Source organism: Tursiops truncatus, chromosome 10 (assembly GCF_011762595.2).
Source record: "Tursiops truncatus isolate mTurTru1 chromosome 10, mTurTru1.mat.Y, whole genome shotgun sequence".
Classification (NCBI taxonomy): Eukaryota; Metazoa; Chordata; class Mammalia; order Artiodactyla; family Delphinidae; genus Tursiops; species Tursiops truncatus.
The window spans coordinates 71,890,577-71,910,313 of NC_047043.1; the positions used below are offsets into that span (position 1 = coordinate 71,890,577).

Sequence of the window (19,737 nt, forward strand, 5' to 3'; positions counted from 1 at the left end):
TGTGGTGCTCAGGTTTCTCATTGTGGTGGCTTCTCTTGTGGCAGAGCACAGGCTCTAGGCACGCAGGCTTCAGTAGTTGTGGCTCACGGGCTCTAGAGCACAGGCTCAGTAGTTGTGGCACACGGGCTTAGTTGCTCCGCGGCCTGTGGGATCTTCCCGGACCAGGGCTTGAACCCGTGTTCCCTGCAGTGGCAGGAGGCTTCTTAACCTCTGCGCCACCACGGAAGCCCGTAAGGCAATTTTAAATCATTTTTGCAAATTATTTTTCTCAAAGCCATATAATCAAATGTTACATAAAACTTTAAAGAGTACAAAAAGATTTATAATGCGAACTTGGTCTCTTTAACATTCCAGATCCCAATTCCCATTTCTTTGAGGCCACACTTACAGTCTTGTGTATATTTCTTAAATTTTCTAAGGCAGGAGTTGGCAAACGTTTTCTGTAAAGGGGCTGGTAGTAAATATTTGCAACTTTGCTGGCAATAAGTTCTCTGTCACATCTACTCAACTGTGCAGTGTGTTGCAAAAGCAGACGTGGGGACATGCAGACAAATGGCAGGCAGAGCTCCAATGAACCTTTAGTCACAAAACAGGCAGGGGACCATTGTTTGCCCATTTCTATTCTAAGCATATATCAATATGCGTAAATAAGTTTATCTGTAAGTTTTTCAAACATGCTATATATATACTATTTTGCACCTTAGTTCACATATATAAGAAAGATATACCTTGGAAATCACTTCATATCAGCCCATACAGATGTACTCATTCTATTTTTAAAAATATTTTATTTTGAAATAATGACAAATTTATAGAAGAATTGTAGAAATAGTACAGAGCACTCCTATATTGCTTTACCACATCTCATCTGTTTTAACTGCTTTATTGAAATATAATTCACATGCTGTAAAATTCACCTTGTGCACCCCACTGCAGCCCAGTCGTAGAACACTTCTGTCACTCCCCAGAGTTCCCTCTTGCCCATTTGCAGTTAATCTCCATTCCTATCCCAGCCCCATGCAACCACTGATCTGTTGTTTGTCTCTGTAGTTTTGCCTAGAATATAGTTCTCTAGAATTTTCATAAAATGCTATCGTATTGCATGTAGTCTTCTGCGTCTGGCTTCTTTCACTCCAGCGTAATGTTTCGGAGGTTCATCCGTATTGTTGCGTATGCCAGCAGTTTGCTCCTTTTTATTGCTGAGTGTCATTCGTGGTGTGTGTGTACCACATCTTATTTATTACCAACTCTTGAACAGTTGCCACACTGGCTTCATCATCCTTATCTAGATAGATCTAGAAATATGTATTTTTGGACCATTTGGAGTAGGTTGCTTACATTATGTACCTTTACCCCCAATATTTCAAGGTGTATTTACTGCAAACCAGGATATTCTCTCACGTAATCACGGTACGTTGTCACATTTAGGAAGCTTAACATTGATGCGATCGCTTTTAACTAATCTACAGTCCATATTCCAAATGTATTTGTTGTTTCAATAACGTCCTACATAGACCCCTCCTCCTGCCCCCTGAACCAGGATCACATACTGCATGTCATGTCTCTTCCATCTCCTTTAATATGAAATGTTTCCCTCAGTCTGTCTTTATCTTTCGTGACGTTGAGATATTTGAAGAGGGCAGGCCAGTTATTTTACAAAATGTTCCTCAATTTGAGTTTGTTTGCTGTTTCCTCATGATTAAATTCAGGTTATATATCCCTGCCATATATCCCTTATCTCATGGGTGATAAGATACCACATCCTCAGAGGGACAGTGTCTTTCTGCCACTGGGTGATGGGGATTTTTTTTTTTTTTGGCCACGCTGTGTGGCATGTGGGATCTTAGTTCCCCAACCAGAGGTTGAACCCATGCCCCCTGCGGTGGAAGCACAGAGTCTCAACCACTGGACTGCCAGGGAAGTCCTGGTGATGGGAATTTTGATTGTCTGGTCGCGACGTCTTGTTTTCTTCATCTAGAGTAATTATTTCTCCCCTGGCAACTGGTAAGCGGTCTGGGGGGAGGCACTTTGAGACTGTGCAGACATCCTGCCCCTCATCAAACATTCCCCTTAGATTTATCATTCGTGAATGATCCTTGCCCAAAACAAAATTTTCTGTTCTTTTTGGGAGCTGCATAGTACTCCATTATATGGCTCTGCCGCAGTATATTTAACTAGTGCCCTATTGATGGTCCCTTAGGTCATTTTCAATTTTGCCATTAAACAACACGTCAGTGAACATCATTATACATGTGTGTTTGTGGAGTGTTGAGAGCATATCTGAAGGGTCAGTTCTTAAATGTGGAATCGCTAGGTCAGAGGCTTTGTCAGGTGGCTCTATTAGTTTACTAGGGCTGCTGTAACAACGTACCACAAACTGGGTGGCTTAAACAACAGAAATTGACCGTCTCACAGTTCTGGAGACTGGAAGTCCAAGATCAAGGCATCAGCAGGTTGGTTCCTCCTGGGAGCTCTGAAGGAGAGTCTGTTCCATGTCCCTCCCCAAGCTTCTGGGAGTTTGCTCGCAGTCTTTGGTGTTCCTTGGCTTATAGACGCATCACCCTCATCTCTGCCTTCATCGTCACGTGGCATTCTCCCTGTGCCTATGCATCTCTGTGTTTAAATTTCCCCTTTTTGTAAGATGCCAGTCATACTAGATTAGGGGTCCACCCTGCTCCAGTATAACCTCTTCTTAACTAATTACATCTACAATGACCCTATTTCCAAATAAAGTCACATTTTGAGGTTTTGGGGGTTAGAACTTCAGCATATGGATTTGGGGAGGGGGCACAATCAACCCATAATGAGCCCTCCAAAGAAATACTCATTTATACCCCAGAAGCTCCCCTTTGGTTTGCCACTGTTCTTTAGAAATCATATCTTATTGAAAGTTCTTGGAAAGTTAAAAGCAAGAGGAGACGGTGGGAAATGGAGCCCACAGGCAGACAGAATTACAGTGTCTGTTAAAGGGTATCTAGCAGTCTTATGCTGTTGACAGTCGTGAGAAAGGAAATTAGAGTAAAGCTTTCCCCGTTGAGACAGCTCCCCTGTGGACACCAAGGTGAAAGCCACCATTGTGAGCCCTGGGCAGGCTGCACATCCCCACTGTATGTGTGTGAAAGCACAGGCAGGAAGTCAGGCTGCACCACAAAGGCTCACGACTGCGGACGACCCAGGAGAAGAGACTGGGGAGGGGGAGCCAGGTCTGTGTGCCTGGCGCAGGCCGGGAGGCAGCGGTGGTGGCGTCGTCCACGTGCAGCTGTCTCACGTCGGCCAGGTGCAGCCGAGAATGCACAGCACAGGAACGAGGGCATCCAGAGGAGGGAGGTCTCCTGTGCTTCCTTCGCACCAGCCAGGGACTGAAAGCAGCTTTGTGGACGCCTGATAGGAAAAGTGGGACCCAGGCTGGGCCAGCAGGGAGTCATTCAGTCAGAAATCAGAGTCAGAACAATGAAGGCCTTTCTTCATTCTAAAAATCCCAAAGGTGATGTGGGCTCTCGGGGACCAACAGGGAGAGGCGAACTCCTGTCATGCTCCCCATTAGCTGTTCCTTTTTGCATTTTTGCAGCCCAGGGTGCTCTGCATTCTGCTCACCCCGCTTCCCAGTGGGCGGCAAATCTTGGTTTTAATGATCTGGGTTGATGAGACTAAAGCTCGAAAACAGACCGTGCTCGAGGTTGTTGGGGTTTTGCTCTTGCTCTTATGGATGGAGGGGCCCACCTTGTCTGGGATGAGTTGAAGGTGAAAGTGACTAAGAGAAGGGGAGTCAATACAAACCCGACACCAAAGGAATGTGTTGGGGAGAAAGTCGGTAGGTTGGCGTTAAAGTAGCAAGGTAACCCAGGTGAAAATGCAATTGCGTTGTTCAAAAGGTGTTGGGCCTGGAAAAGTGGTTGGAAAAGCACTCCCCGTTTTAACAAACTTCAGTGCCGGAGGTCCCGCAGCTCAGGGACCCCCCAAAGGACCTTCAGGAGATACTCCTCCAGCTTGTGATAATTAGTCTTCCCCTCTGCGCGTCTCCTGTGTGGCCTCCCCACAGCTTGGGCTCCCCTAGTCCAGGGGCAGGGTGCGTTCTCCTGGCCCAGCCTGATCACATCACTGGCCGCTGTCCTTGACACAGCTCCACGGCCCCCAGCTGCCCTCAGACTGAGGCCTGGCTCCCGGCGTGGCTGGAAGAGTGGGCCCCCTCTGTCCCACCCCACATCCATCCCCACTCAGACAGCACCAGACTCCTTGCCGTCCACTGCATTTGCCATGACCTCCCACCCTTGGGCTGCTCCCTCTTCCGTGAATTCCCCTCCCGTGTGGTTTCTCAGCTCCCAGGATCCTCCCTGATCAGAATCCTCGCTACATCGTTCTGCATTTGTCTGCTGTCCTGTCTGGCTTCTCCACCAGACCAGGATGTCCTCAGGGCAGGGTCTGTGTTTCCACCTCAGTAATGCCGCCAGCGCACACCTCCTAGCGCCGAGCTGCAGGATAAAACGTGAGGCATGTGGTCACTTCCGTCAGAGAGCCACAAGCCCCAACACTGAAGTGACTTCGTCCTAAAAATCACCCCTGCCAGGCCTGGATGGGAGTTCTGTCCACAGAGCGCACGGGGGTCTGAACCTTTTCCGTCTAGTTTCCTCTCTCATCCTGCAGGTGCTCGACGTGTCTGGGGCGGACATGTTGGCCAAGTCGATTGCCAACTGCCAGGTGGAGCTCCTGGAAAACTGTGGGCACTCGGTGGTGATGGAGAGACCCAGGAAGACAGCCAAGCTCATTGTCGACTTCTTAGCTTCTGTGCACAGCACAGACAACGACAAGAAGCTGGACTGAGGCCCCAGTGGCAGCCTGCGCTCCGCACCCAGCATCCACTACCATCTCCAGAATCTGACACAGCCACCACTTCTCAGGGATCCTGCCCCAAATGCGGTGGGAGCGCCAGCGTCCCTGAGGAAGCCAAGTCCTCCAGCCCCAGTCTCTACAGATCCACAGAGCTTCGGGGGCCATGAGGAAAACTCCAAGATGTTTTTCACAAAATGCACATTCACATGGAACGAAATAAGAAAACCCATCTATGAAATCTACCCAGAAGTCTTCAAGTTCATGTCACAAAGCGCCCACATTGGACCATAACCACCGAGGACATTTTCTTTAAGATGTTCCTCACAGACTGAGGCTCGAGGTATTTCTGTTGCTTCTGACACTCTCCCGTGCATGCTCAGTGGCTGTTTTAGGAGCGTTAGTCCCCGTTCACCAAGCCCCTCCCGTTTATGTCTAATTTAAGTTTACGTAGAGTCCCATATGTGAATGCAGCCCGTCAACTGCAAGACCACGGAGGAACACGGCAGGCTGTAGAAAATATTTACACATGCAGAAGGGCGTGTTCTGCCTTGCCAGCTCTCAGAGCAGCAGAGAACACAGGTGCGTGATTTGACCAGCACCCCCGTGTCAGGTATGTCTTGAGTGAACCCGGGACAGCTGCAGTACAAAGAACACCTGGCAGGGTGGGTTCCCTGGGAATAATTTATTATTTTTTAAAAAGAACTAATAAAGCAATAATGTTCTAGACATCTATCTAAATAATCAGACTCGGGTTCTGCTCCCAAGCACCTCTTTTCTATCTTGCTGTGCTATTGAAAACCCTTGGATGTAAAATACTAGATTGTTAATGAATTCTGTGAATTCTGTGAACAGTAATGTGATTGAAAATAAATCTAAACTGCTGTAAAATTGACCACAATGACATAAAATAAATTTAATAAGTCTAGATCAGCAACATGCAAGTGGTTTCTGGTTTTTGGTGTTTTTTTAACATCTTTATTGGAATATAATTGCTTTACAATGGTGTGTTAGTTTCTGCTGTATAACAAAGTGAATCAGCTATACATATACATCCCCATATCTCCTCCCTCTTGCGTCTCCCTCCCACCCTCCCTATCCCATCCCTCTACTGGTTTCTGTCTTTAAGCTCTTAATGAAGTGCAATGTTGGCAGACGTTCTGTTAACTTTAAAATGTGTTTTTTAAAGTAAGGCTTGTTCTACAGGCATTGGAAGACCTTGCTTATATGAGTTGCTACTTTCATTTCCAGAAATCATGTTTGCAATTTTTATTCAATTGAAATTATATATCAATTTTTTTAAATTTATTTATTTATTTTTGGCTGCATTTGGGTCTTCGTTGCTGCACACGGGCTTTCTCTAGTTGTGGTAGGCGGGGGCTGCTCTTCGTTGTGGTACGTGGGCTTCTCATCACGGTGGCTTCTCTTGTTGCGGAGCATGGGCTCTAGGATGCATTAGGACTTCAGTAGTTGTGGTGCATGGGCTCAGTAGTTGTGGCTCACAGGCTCTAGAGTGCAGGTTCAGTAGTGTGGTACACGGGCTTAGTTGCTCTGCTGCATGTAGGACGTTCCCAGACCAGGGATTGAACCAGTGTCCAGCAGGTTCTTAACCACTGGAAGGCAGATTCTTAACCACTGCGCTACTAGGGAAGTCCTGAAATTATATATCAAAAACAAAATGCATGAGTCATCAAACTGTTCCTTTTGACTCTCTTCTGTGGCATTTAGGAACCTAAACTCCCCAGGAGATTCACTCTTTCAAATCTTCTTACAGAGTCTGCAGCCATATAGTTCTGGAAATAAAGTGAGAACTTTGGTGAACATTGTGGTCTAAATTGGAATTCAGGACTTGGTCTGAATATTTTAGTTTAGCAAGGAAGAGTAGAATATAGATCTTAAAAACAAGAGATGTGAAAATGTGACATCAAACTTGTGGGGTTCAGCTAAAGCAGTGCTCAGAGGGAAATTTATAGGCTGAAATATGTATATTAGAAAAGAAGAAAGGCTAAAAAATAAATAATTTAAGCTTCTATTTTAAGAAGCTAGAAAAAAAAAGTAAATAAATCAAACCTAGAAAAAAATAATACAAATGAGAGCAAAAATCAATGAAGCAGAAAAGAAAGCAGATATTTGACATGTTGCTTGTTCCAGTCTCCCATATTCACCAAAAATTCTGAGCCTACTAAGGCTCTGGGAGGAGTCAGTCTTGATAGGTTTCAGTAGGGAGAGATGGTTTCCTTGGGGAAGAAGAAGCCTGAAGAAGCCCCAGACCTGGGATAACTACCCCAGATCATTAAGCCTGTTAGATGCAGGAATTGTTATGTCCTGGGTTGAACTAAGAATCAGGTCCAAAGGAGCCAATGCACTGCACCCTCAGTGGGGTCATCCAGAAAGGGGCATGTGCTGGCCATCCCACCTGGAAGGATAGTGGGCAAGGTGTGCAGGACACGGCTCCCACCTGGAAGTGGAAAGCACTCCACTGTCACTGGAAAACGTCACTGGAACCCACACCGCCTGCAGTGGAAGCGCAGGGTCTTAACCACTGGACAGCCAGGGAAGTCCCTTGAGAGTTTTGTTTTTTAAATTTATTTATTTGTGGCTGCACTGGGTCTTCGTTGATGCGCGCGGGTTTTCTCTAGTTGTGGCTTGTGGGCTCTAGAGTGCAGGCTCAGTAGCTGTGGCGCACTGGCCTAGTTGCTCCGCGGCATGCGGGATCTTCCCGGACCAGGGCTCGAACCTGTGTCCCCCCTGCATTGGCAGGCAGATTCTTAACCACTGCACCACCAGGGAAGCCCAAGAGTTGTTTTTGACAAACCTGCAAAGTGGGTTTTCAAGTTTCTCTCTTGGCCCTGCAATTCTGGTCCCATGGTGCTAGGAAGACTCGAAAGCAGAAAAGCACATCTCCCTCTTTAGCCCCACTTCCTGCCTTTGTGATTATGAAGAGCCTGCTGGTTACTGCCCCACTGGGCCCTTTGGAGTGTCTTTAATGACGGTCTTAGAAAGAAGAAAGGGGTCAATCATCACAGCCCTCCCTCAAAGACTGCCCGAAGCTTCTGAAATAAGAGTGGAAAGCCCCAGGAATCATAAGTGGGCTCTTCCCTCACTGCCTGGAGCAGGGTTGTCGAGGCTGCTAGGGATGGAGCCTCCAGGCAGATGTTGAAGAGGCTGAGGGACCAGTAGTGTTTAGAACCCAATCTGCCCGTTAGTCTGGGCTTCTTGTTCTGGGCAGAAGTGACACCAGGAATGACTGATGCAAGACACTGGATGGAGCTGCCCATGTGTGTAAGTCTATCTTCTAGTTCCCCATCCCAGGGAAACTTAGTTGTTGCTTTGTCCAAAGAAGGTCCCCAGAAAGTACTGGGAAATTGTAATGTATGTCAGGCCAGGCTGAATCATGTAAATTACATGACTGAATCATATAAATGTGCCAGGCGCTATTCTAAGTGTTTTCCATGCATCAACTTATCAAGCTCTCACACAGCCCTAAAAGGGACATAGGACACTGTGCCCATTTTACAGCCAAGGAGACCAAGGCATGGAGAGGTAAAGTGTCTTGCCCAAGCTCACACAGATAACAAAGAGAGAGAAGCCTCTTGGTTTATGATTGAAGGTGCCTTGCAAAAACCGTGCTTTCACCGTTTCAGGCAGGAGCTGTCTTGCTCAATTTCCAGCAGAGCCTGGGGCCCTGTTGGCTTGCCTAGACCAGGCCAGTGTGTGGCAGCTTCAACCACAGATCACTGAGGTCACACCTTGGGCCCCTGCATGTGGGATCTAGTTCCCTGACCAGGGATCGAACCCGGGCCCCCTGCAATGCAGGATGGATTCTTTACCACTGGACCACCATGGAAGTCCTTGGGGTACAAAAGCCTCTCTGTGTTCCCTGTTTCCTGTTTGTAGAAAAAGGCTTTAGTCTCCTAGGCCTTCCCTGAGCTCCTGAAGAGCAGATTCAAGAAGTTACTAATTAGGAAAGTGAGGGAATGCAGAAACAAAGTAAAAGCAGTTAAGAAACAATAGTTCAGTAATAAAACACAGTCCTAGTTCCTCCTGGAGGGATATACATAACAATCCGACACGTATCTTTGAGTTGCTCGGCTGGAACTAAGGACCCACCCTACACCCCCTGCAGGTGGAGGATGGTGACTACATGCTGAGCACAAGCACTAGACCCCAGACAGGTTGGAACCAGAAGGTTGATGAATAGGATTCCTGAAGCATCACCTGTTACCTCACCACCAAACAATTGGAAGAAAGTCGTCCACCCTGCAGCCCTCGCCCCAAACGTTGCCTTTAAAAGCTCTTCCCTCAAAGCCATTGGAGAGTTTGGGTCTTTTGAGCATGAGCTGCCCCTGCTCCTTGCTTGGCCTTGCCATAAACCTTTCTCTGCTCCAAACTCCGACCTTTCAGTTTGTTTGGCCTCACTGTGCCTCAGGCACGTGAACTTGGGTTGACCAAGTCTTTTATTGAAAGTAGCAATTTAGGACTTCCCTGGGGGCGCAGTGGTTCAGAATCCCCCTGCCAATGCAGGCGACATGGGTTCCAGCTCTGGTCCGAGAAGATCCCACTAGCCGCGGAGCAGCTAAGCCTTTGCGCCACAACTACTGAACCTGTGCTCTAGAGCCCACGAGCCACAACTACTGAGCCCACGTGCCACAACTACTGAAGCCCGTGTGCCTAGAACCTGTGCTCCGCAACAAGAGAAGCCACCACAATGAGAAGCCTGCGCACCGCAAGGAAGAGTAGCCCCTGCTCACTGCAACTAGACAAAGCCTGTGCGCAGCAATGAAGACCCAACACAGCCAAAATTAATTAATTAATTAATTAATTTTCAAAAAGTAGCAATATATTGGGTCTATTTCAGAAATGTTTGCTGATATACTCTAGGCCGGGTTCGAGAGCATTTTTTTAAAAAACTCTCATAGTCTCTCTCTGTCTCTTTCCAAGTCTTTCTGTCTCTGTCTCTCCTCCCCCACCCCTTGCCCCATCTCTGTTTCATCATTTTGTCTCATACCCGTCTGTCTCCATCACCCACACAGACACTCTTAACAGTTGGAAACCTGATTCTTCTGATCCGTCAATCTTTCAAATCTTCCAGCGTCACTCCTTTAACCATACAGACTGGGCTTTCCCATCAGCCGCTTCTCCCTCCCCCTTTCATCCCTCCCACACTGGATGACGTTCATACAACCCTTCCATTCCTCGAAAGGAGGCAAAAAAGCAGTGCGAGTGGTCACAGATGGCGCAGTGGAAATGTCCTCAAGTTACCTGCCACGGTCAGGGCCAGAGGGCAGCGGTGCTGGGGCTGCTGTCCTGGTATCTCCAGCTACCCTTGGGGCCCAGTGTTGCTCTCTGGGCTGGAGATCACCAGGATGTGGGCCTGGGGTTGCCAGTGCCTGTGATGGGATGAGGGTCTTGTGGGACCATAAGTCTAGTCAGGGTGAGGGAGAGGATGTCCTCTGAGCAACAGGACAGCCCCTCTCTCTTGGCTCCTGGAGGAAACTTTCTTTCCATGGTTTCTGGATCTTTGGTCTCTAAACCCTCAGGACAATGACTAGGAACCTCAGGGCACATGTAGAAGGCTGCCAAGCTCCAGCAAGGGATGAGAGGAGAAGAAGGGATTCTTAGGGGCAGGAAGTGGCACCATGGTGACAATCCCAGTGACCCAAGGTGAAAGCTGGCTGGGATTGGGTAACTGTTGCTGAAGGGCAACTATTAGTGTGAGTGTAGGTCTGCAGTCCCTTACCACATCTCACAGAGCCAGATGTGATACCGAATTCAGAAATTTCAGACTTTACAGAGGTGGTATTTTGTGTATACCATACGTTGTGCAACACCCCCAGTGGGATCTGGGGCAGCTTTACATGATCAAATGCATTCGTATTTCTGCTGTATGCTCTATGCATATCCACAGCAAATGGGACAAAAGCTATAAAGAGCTTCACCTCAGGTAGGATTAAGCATTATGCCAGATGAAGAAAGATTTGGTTTCTGGATTTTTCTTGGATTTCAGGATTGCAGATAAGGGACAGTGAACCTGCACTCCCTGTCCCCTCTCTCTTACCTTGGTGGGTGGGGGTTGGAGCTGACATCTTGAGGAAGAGTCTGTTCTTCCAAGGTGGAAAGAGAGACATCCAGATGGGTGTGGTCCACGGCTCCACCTGGTGACCATTAGGGGCAAGTCCTGAATTTTATTTAACAATTATCAGTATTATAAAAGTGATGCCCTGTCACTTTAAAATAAATCAAACAAAATGAATGCTAAAACATTGTGAGCATCTCCTATACCCTCCACACAGCCCCACCTGTCTTCCATCAGTCCACTTGGAACCCTTCTAGACATTATACTTAAGTATATATGTATGTGTGTGCACACATAGACACAGACATATGTGTAACTGGATGAGGCAGGTACTGAGCCCAAGTTTGACTGCTTGCCGCTCGAAAGGTCAGTACTCGAGAGACAAGTGTTAGTGAAAAAAGTTGTTTTGTTCAGGAGGCCAGCAACCTGCGAAAATGGTGGACTAATGTCTGAGACCATCTCCTAGTTGTGGGTTCAAGGACAAAGGTTTTAAAAGGGAGTTTCAGGAGTGCACAAGCAGGGGGCTACGTGCAGAACAGCACGGTCAGCTCCAATAATCATCTTGAGATGGGTCGTGCAGTGGTCTGGTCAGTGTCATCTTGGTGTTTTTAATGTGTACTCAATTAGTAATTTACTCCAGGGTTGGTCTGCTTCCACCTCCTTAAGTTCAGCCCCTGGAATTCTCAAACAAGCAAGATTAATTCTCTCGTAGTTAGACATGGAAGGAATTTTGTAGCTGGGAAGGCTCCACAGGGTCCTGCTTGGTTTCAGTCCCCCCTTTTCTTTGCTACCCTTCAATCCTGAGGGGAACAGGGGTGGGACAAGAAAGGGAATAAAGTTTTGGATAGGGAGATTAATCATAAACTTGTCAAGGGAACTCAGTTTTCAGAGAACGCGGTAGGAGTTGAGTGCCAGACACAGGATAGCAGTGGTGAGCCAACAAAGACAAGGCCCCAACCTCATGGGCTTTACACTCAAGTTTTGGCAGCCCCGAGGCCCTCTCCCATGTATGCCCCTGACTCATATCACACAATTGGTGGTAATACTGTGCAGTGTGGAGAAAACCATCTGAAGTCAGATGGCCCAATCCACCACTTATAACTGTGATCTTGGGCAAGTAACTTAGCCTCTTGTACCTCAGTTTCCACCTCTGTAAAATGGGGATGATCGTAATAATAGTTACTTTACGACTGTGTGAGAGTTCCATGAGATAACATATATAAAGGTTTTTGCATAGTACCTGGCACAAAGTAAGCACTTGATTATTGAATACACACGATATGTTTCACGAGTGCAGGGGCCATATCATCTTGTTGCCAGTGCCTAGCACATAATAGGGGCTCAGCAAGTACTTACTCAATAAACGAATAGATGAAACTTGGCTTACATTCGGAAATAGGACCATCTGGGTTTTTTTTATGTCAACCCAGACAGAACACTTACTATGCGCTGGGAGCCACAAGAGACACTGAGAACCGGTTCTGTCCTTGGGGATTGCTTTATTTAGGAGATGCTCAGCAGAAGAGACGCTAGATATAAATTTTTTGAACGAATGAAGGCATAGATAAATGAATGATTACGAAGCACGCTCTCGGGCACAATAAACATGCCCTGAGTCCCTTACCCTATGCAGACATTTGCGCACACGGCTTTCTGCAGCGTGGGCACTAGAGGGCACTAAGCATGGAGAGTCTCAGATTCAGAGTCACGCCTGGGTCCTTAGGAGAACTTCGCGCGGTGACGTCATATCCTCCCTAGACGTCACGTATCCGGGGGCGGGACAGAGAGGAGCCAAACGTAAACACCCCGGAGTTCGGGCCGTAGGCTTCGGGGGAGCTCCAAGTCTTGGTGGATTCTTGCAGGGAAAAGGAGTCCGGGAGGCGTCAGTCCAGTCCGACGGAGAGCGGGTAGGCGGATAGCAGGGCGGCTGTTTTCCGGGAGTGGGCTCAGTTGGCCGCACTGGTGACGTATGGACGCGCGCGCCTGGGGCGCATGCGCAAGGCGGAAGGACGGCGGGCAGCGAGGAGTGGTTAGCGGTACCTACCGCTCCGGCCGCGGACGCCAAGGGCTGAAGGCGAGGCTGGGCCGCCAACCTCCCCGGGCTTCTCTACAACGCGGTGTTAGTCGCGGAGGGCGGCTGAGAGGACCGAACGGGTCACGTGTGCAGAGCGCATGCGCCCGGCCCCCAGGTGGGCGCTAAATCAATGGCGGACGTTAGTCTGAGAAAGTTGAAAACGACTTAAGTGCCCAACAGTACGGGATCGAGGATTCTGGGTTTTTTTGTAAATCGTTGACTTCGTCCCAAAGTTATATATTGAATGCTTGCTGTATGCGATGTATTGTTTTAGGTTTTCGGGAAACATCAGAGAACAAGACAGAAAGATGCTTGTTTCTTTTAGAATGTATATTCTAATAGGGCGGGGGAGGGAAGTACGAATAAAGAATAAATGAATTTCACAGTTATGTTAGAGGGTGGTGAATGCTATGAGGAAAAAGTAGAGCAGTGGCATGGGGGGATGACATTAGATCTAAATGCTACTGGAATAAATGGAGGAATGAAATTAAGCAAAGCCATGAAGGAGGCAAGGGAATGAGCCGTGTGGCTATCTGGAGGAAGAGTATTTACAGCATGTGGAAAGGTAGGAGGGAGGCCCAGAGGCGGGAGGGAAAAAGCTAGGAGGTCTGTGTGGTGGGACTGAGCAGGGGAGAGCGGTAGGACGTGGGGTCAAGGTGGTGGGAGGAACCAGTGGTCCAGATCACGGCTGTAAACGCTTTGGCTTTACTCTGAAACGGGAATCTTTGCAAGGTTTTGAGCAGAGGAATGATGTGGCTTGGATGGTTTTTAGTAGGGTCACTCAGGCTGCTGTAGAGACTAGATTGGGGAGGGAAGCAGGGACACCTATTACTAGTAGATCAGGTAATGAGCATCCCTACAGCCACCAAAAAGGCTGACTTCAAAGATGATGATGACAGCCACCATGGAAGTGCTCACATTTTCCTGGTGAGCCTGGTGAATATGCCGGGCTGTAGCGAGGGTTTCACAAGCACCATCTCCTTTAATCTCAGGACAACCTGAAGAGGGCAGAGCTATCACTCACCCTGAGGCTCAGCCCTGTCAGAGGTGACTGCTCAATAAACACTTGCTCCTTCAGTCTTTTTTTTTTTTGTAAAATAAACATAACCTAAAATTTACCATTTTTAACTGTACAGTTCATTGGCATTAAGTACATTCACGTTGTTGTACAACTATCACCGTTATCCATTTCCAGAGTAGTCCTGAAATCTTTGTTGTTATTGGCATCCTAAGCCCCAGTCCAGTCTCACTCCCCTACCTCAAGCAGCCAACTCCTCTAGGGTAGTCCGTAACACTTAAAAAACACCTATCGTGTGCCGGATAATGAATGGAATGACTGAGGGTCCTGTTCTGCTTGCCCCTTTAGTCGGGGAGACTCTGGTGATGGGGAAAGAAGCACCAGGTAACTATTGCTGCAGTCCTGAAACCAAAGATAACTCTTGAACATACAGGCCTCACACTACCACCATTTGATCAATCCTGTATTCAGAAAGTGATGAATACTCTGTGCCAAACTCAGTAAATATTCGTGTTTGTTGAATGGATGGTTGGATGTACCTGCTTGAGCCTGACTTCTCATTTTCTCTTGAGGTCATCATTTGGAGGTAGTTGGAAGTGGGCCCAGAGAGGTTTTTGTAAATGCTGGTCTATAGCTATGTGACCTTGGAAAAGTCCCTTTCCTTGGTTCGGCCTCAGTTTCCTGGTCCCTTTAGTGGGGGAACCAGATGTTAAACAAATAGACAATGTTAAGAGATTGTGTAACAAGAGTACCTAACTTAGGGTGTCACAGAAGACCTCCCTGAAGAGGCAGTATTCCTGGAAGAGGTGAACTTTAAGCTAAAATTTGAAAGATGAGTAGGAGCTATCCAGAGTGAGAGTGAGGTAGGGGTGGAGCCAAAGGACAGGGATTCTCTCCAGGGGGACTAGCATGTTCTGAGTTCTTGAAAGTTCCAGATCTGTTAGAAATGGCTTGAGTGTCCGTTCCAGAATTCTTCTTAAGACCTTTGCTGTTTAAGCTCAGTCTTTTGCAGGGCTGCCAAATAGCCCTGTACAGGCCTGGCTTCTAGACAGAGAACAGGCAAATCCAACGTGCGGGAGGCCAGGAGAACTACCACCCCTCATTCTTCTGTTAGTGTTCTATGTTGACAGAGTAAATAAGAAGAGGGTCTTCGGTCCCAGATTTTACTCCTTTACACTTTTTACTTTTTTTTTTTTTTTTTTTTTGTATGAATAGGCATCATGCCAGAGTGGTCTTGAGGCAGCTCAGGAGTGGTTGGAATCTCTGTGTGCCTCTGGGCAGGTGTTAGCTATCTTTGCTGAGCCTCAGTGTTCTCTTCTCAAAAATGGGAATACTGATAGCTTTTAGCTCATGGGATCATTTTGAAGACATGACCTAAGTCATGTAAAGTGTTTAGCACAGAGCTGGGTACTCAGTAAGGGAAAATGTTTGCTGGGATTAAATAAGAGTACAGTGGTCTGGCATATATAAAATATAGAAACTTCCATTGTGTCTGTAAGGGTAACATCAGTTTGACCAGAATTAGATAAGTTATTGTACTAAGAGTTCTTTTAAAAAATCATATAGGTCAAATTCTCATTAAAAAAGTGAAAAATAGCTTGTGTCTTGGTAATTTCTAGCCCCCTTGACCCTTCATGTAGGTGTGATCAGCACTGGAAAAGATGCCAGCCCCAGCTGCCGCATATGAAAGAATAGTTTACAGAAATCCCTCTGAGCACCACTACATGAAAGTCCACCTGTAAGTTCAGTCTCCTGAGTTTTATTTTCGACTACTCTTTTATGAATGTGAATGGCATGAAATTTAATGCAATGCATTTTTTTAAAAATATTTTTTACAGAGAATTTCAAGATCATGGCATTGGACTGAATGCTGCACAGTTCAAACAGCTGCTTATTTCAGCCCTGAAGGACCTGTTTGGAGAGGTATGGAATCACTTGGTAGTTTGAGCACTCCTAAGGTCTTTGTAAGACATAGTGAAAGGACACTTTTCCCAACATTATTTTAAAACTTTAAAACCACATTTGAAATTGCAGAAGCAGACTTTCAGAAGTGATGAGTTTTGTATAGGTTTGTTCTCATATGCCTTCTAGTTGACAAGAACTTGTTAGACAAATGTTTAGTGTAGTGCAACTCAAAGTATGGTGTAGACTGGCAACCTGCAAACTGCTGGGGTTTTTTTGGGGGTTTTTTGCCTGTTGTGGCTTGTACCAGAATGTAAATGAGCACACCGTTTCCTTTACTGAGACAGTCTCCAGTGAAAAAAACTGAGCTGAACTAAACAGTGTGCTCACTGATATTGTTGATTTCCACTCTGGCGCAGCTCCTTATCACAGACCAGCACTTTGAGTAGTCTGTTTTCGCATTCAATTGAAAACAAGTAGAGTTTTGAACAGAGACCAAAGACAGATGATTCTCAGGAAATTATTTCCTGATACATATTCTATCAAATTAAAATCTATCAAGCACTCATCAAAATAAAAACTTTTACTCTGCAAAAGATTTGGTTCAGAGGCTGAAAAACAGACTACAGACTGGGGGGAAGATATTTGTAAACCACATGTCTGACAAAGGACTAATATCTAGAATATATAAAGATCTCTTAAAACTCAGTAGTAAAGAAAAATACCCAAACACTCCAATTAGAAAATGGGCAAAAGTGGGAGTTCCTTGGTGGTCTAGTGGTTAGGATTCGGCGCTTTCACCGCGGAGGCTCGGGTCCTATCCCTGGTTGGGGAACCATCCCGCGTGCCACGTGGCATGGCGCGGTGCAGCCAAAATCCAAAAAAATATTCTTAAAAATGGGCAAAAGATATGAACAGACATTTCACTAAAAAGGGTGTACAGTTGGCAAAGAAGCACAGGTATGGAAAGATGTTCAGCATCATTAGCCGTTAGGGAAATGCACATTAAAACCACAATGACACATTACTATACACTTGGCAGAATGACTGAAATGAAAAATAGTGATAACACTAAATGCTGGTGAGGATGCAGAGAAACTAAATCACTCATACATTGCTGGTGGGCATGTAAAATGGTGCAGCCACTTTGGAACAGTTCGGCAGTTTCCTTTAAAAAACTATGGTAGTTGTTTTTAAACTACCCTACAACCCAGCAATTGCATACCTGGCTGTGTATCCCAGAGAAATGAAAACTTATGTCCACACAAAAACGTGTACACAAATGTTCATAGCAGCTTTATTAGTAAGAGCCCCAAAATAGAAATAAGCCACGTGCCCTTCAGTGGGTGAATAGTTAAACAAACCATGGTACATTCATACCGTGGAATATACTTAGTAATGAAAAGGAATAAACCATAGATACACCTGACAAATTGACGGAATCTCCAGAGATTTACGCTGAGTGAAAAAGCCAATCCCAAAAAGTAATATACTGGGTGATTCCATGTATATAATGCTCTTGAAATAACATAATTATCATAATTATATAATTTAGAGAAAGGTAAGTGTTTGCCTGGGTTTAGGGATGAGGAGGAGTGGTGGGTATGGCTGTAAAGGGGGTCGAAGGAGAGAGCCTTGTGATGCTATAGCTCTATCTTGATAATGATAATACTTAAATTACCTGTATGGTAATATTGCATAGAACTACACACATATACATGTAAACAAATATGAGTGCATGTATAATTGGCAAAATTGGGATAAGCTCTGATTTATTATTTTCGGTTTTCTGGTTTTGATATTGTACTGTAGTTATGCAAGATGTTGACACTGGGGGAGGCTGAGTGAAGGGTGCATGGAATCTTCCTGCACATTTTTTTTGCAATCTCATGTGACTAATTTTTCAAAATAAAAAGTATGAGAAAAAAATCCATGCACCCTCTATATGTCAAGTATAAAACCTGGTTCCTGGGGATGTAGTTGTAAACAAACAGACATGGCTTCTGCCTCATGGTCTTGGTTATTTTAATAGGAAACCATCTTGAACAATTAATGGCAAGAACGATGAGTATCTTGAAATAGGAAGTATGTGGGTCCTGTATGTGAAAGAGCGTAGCAAGCAGTTGAGCTTAATCTTGGGAATCAAGGAAGGAGCAATTTAAACGAAGACTTGCGAAAGGTAAAGAGGCCTTAGCAATATGAAGAGGTACAGGAAGAATGTTCCAGGCAGGGGGAAGTTATAAAAAAGCAGGCCCAGTACTCCAATCCATTAAATAAAATACTGATTTTTTGGAGAAGAAAAGCAGTTGACAGAATTAGTTATTAGAGTTCAAGAGTAATGATGATAATAGTCTGCTGACAGCATTATTCCATACTTAGGTTGATGCTGCTTTACCCTTGGACATTCTAACCTACGAAGAGAAGACCTTGTCAGCCATCTTGAGAATATGCAGCAGGTACGACAGACAGTGGAACACTTCTAGTTTAACAGAGCAGAGAGACGGATGGCAAAAAAAGAGCAAAGGTGCTCTCCTCTGAGAATGAGAAGAATTTTGTCATTGTGAACTCCAGCCAGCTTTTGGAAGTTTAAATTGGGGAGAATATAAACATTCATCCACCAGGAACTTACACCCTAGAGAGCCAAACTTGTGATTTGCTTACAACTATAATGTTTCCCAATTGATAGTCAGGGTTGCAAACTCAGAAGTGTATATTTTAGAAACATTCCTGATTGAGGTTCATGTTTTTCTTTGCCTTTGACATACTGTGCTTTTATTTTTTATTTTTTATTTATTTATTTATTTATTTATTTTTGCGGTACGCGGGCCTCTCACTGTTGTGGCCTCTCCCGTTGCGGAGCACAGGCTCCGGACACGCAGGCTCAGTGGCCATGGCTCACGGGCCCAGCCGCTCCGCAGCATGTGGGATCTTTCCGGACCGGGGCATGAACCCGTGTCCCCTGCATCCGCAGGTGGACTCTCAACCACTGCGCCACCAGGGAAGCCCTGTGCTTTTATTTTTAAAGTTTTCTTATTTTAAATAGGTTTTCTGGTAGAAACTACTTTCTGGACCATCATAAACAAAAGTACTAGGGAGATGTTGCAGGGACAAATCTTTACTTACGCTTTCTCGATCTTTCCGTAGTGGTCTTGTCAAATTGTGGAGCTCTTTGACCCTGTTAGGATCCTATAAAGGCAAGAAATGTGCTTTCAGAGTGATTCAGGTAAAGACCATTCCTTCACATATTCCAAATGAGCTGAGTAGTAGACCAAACTACTTATTCATATGTGTCTCATTTTTGCGCTTGCATAAATCTAGTGTTGTTAACATCATCCAGCTGGGAGGGGAAAATTCAGGGCTTCATTAATTACAAAAATGTGAGACAAAGCACTTAGGTTTTAAATTTTATGGGGAAGGTTTGGGAATAAAACTTGGAACACCTGTGGAAAAGTCTTAACTTTTGTTGCTTAATGCCTAGTGCCTAATGTATTGGAATGCTCTTTCTGAGTTTATCATGACCACTTATTTATCTAAGGCTAGCTCTCAGGATGCTCTTTAAAATGCTACTACCTCACTTTGGCTTATCCTATAGAATAGGGCATGTTTCTACATTGTACTGTGTTGTGGTGCAGTTTTCTCCTGATACTGCCTTAAACTTTTTCTTTCTCTTATAGGTTTCTCCATTTCTCCTTGCATTATCTGGTAACAGTAGAGAACTAGTATTGAATTGAATAGTCTTCAATTTCAGAAGTATTCCTCGCTCTCAAAAGTACATTTTGGTGCCAGCATAATGTATGAGGACTGAAACAGCCTAAAAGCTCCTGTTGATGGAATTTGAGACGT

The 19,737-nt window shown here is 45.6% G+C and overlaps 2 protein-coding genes across 11 annotated transcripts in view; both read left to right on the plus strand.

Annotated features, from left to right (window-relative positions):
- Positions 1 to 5,761, plus strand: part of ABHD6 (abhydrolase domain containing 6, acylglycerol lipase) — a 120,617-nt gene extending 114,856 nt beyond the window's left edge. For 5 of the 6 annotated variants that reach the window (XM_073811267.1, XM_073811269.1, XM_073811268.1 and 2 more), the window contains 2 exons: positions 1,369 to 1,410; positions 4,642 to 5,761. In XM_073811267.1, the coding sequence (XP_073667368.1) occupies positions 1,369 to 1,410; positions 4,642 to 4,818 (219 nt within the window). In that variant the 3' untranslated portion in view covers positions 4,819 to 5,761. The remainder of the gene's footprint in view (positions 1 to 1,368; positions 1,411 to 4,641) is intronic. The other variant, XM_019947718.3, reaches the window with a different exon arrangement.
- A 6,911-nt stretch (positions 5,762 to 12,672) lies between these two features.
- On the plus strand, positions 12,673 to 19,706 carry RPP14 (ribonuclease P/MRP subunit p14). 5 transcript variants are annotated; one of them, XM_019947747.3, is made up of 6 exons: positions 12,673 to 12,807; positions 15,612 to 15,730; positions 15,831 to 15,915; positions 18,274 to 18,350; positions 19,039 to 19,117; positions 19,569 to 19,706. In XM_019947747.3, the coding sequence occupies exons 2-6, from the start codon at positions 15,654 to 15,656 to the stop codon at positions 19,623 to 19,625; spliced, it is 375 nt and encodes a 124-aa protein (XP_019803306.1). In that variant the 5' UTR covers positions 12,673 to 12,807; positions 15,612 to 15,653; the 3' UTR covers positions 19,626 to 19,706. The 5 variants fall into 5 exon arrangements, with proteins under 5 accessions (XP_019803306.1, XP_019803305.1, XP_019803304.1 ...); XM_019947746.3 differs by having other exon boundaries at positions 12,674 to 12,807; positions 15,633 to 15,730; XM_019947745.3 differs by lacking the exon at positions 12,673 to 12,807 and adding an exon at positions 12,923 to 13,089.
- Positions 19,707 to 19,737: the final 31 nt, after the last annotated feature.

Excerpts from the sequence above, each read along its gene's own strand:
- RPP14 (XM_019947747.3), top strand. The coding sequence starts at position 15,654 with ATGCCAGCCCCAGCTGCCGCATATGAAAGAATAGTTTACAGAAATCCC. Across the intron at positions 18,351-19,038 it reads ATCTTGAGAATATGCAGCAG|TGGTCTTGTCAAATTGTGGA; the intron begins GTACGACAGACA and ends ATCTTTCCGTAG. Across the intron at positions 19,118-19,568 it reads GTGCTTTCAGAGTGATTCAG|GTTTCTCCATTTCTCCTTGC; the intron begins GTAAAGACCATT and ends TTTCTCTTATAG.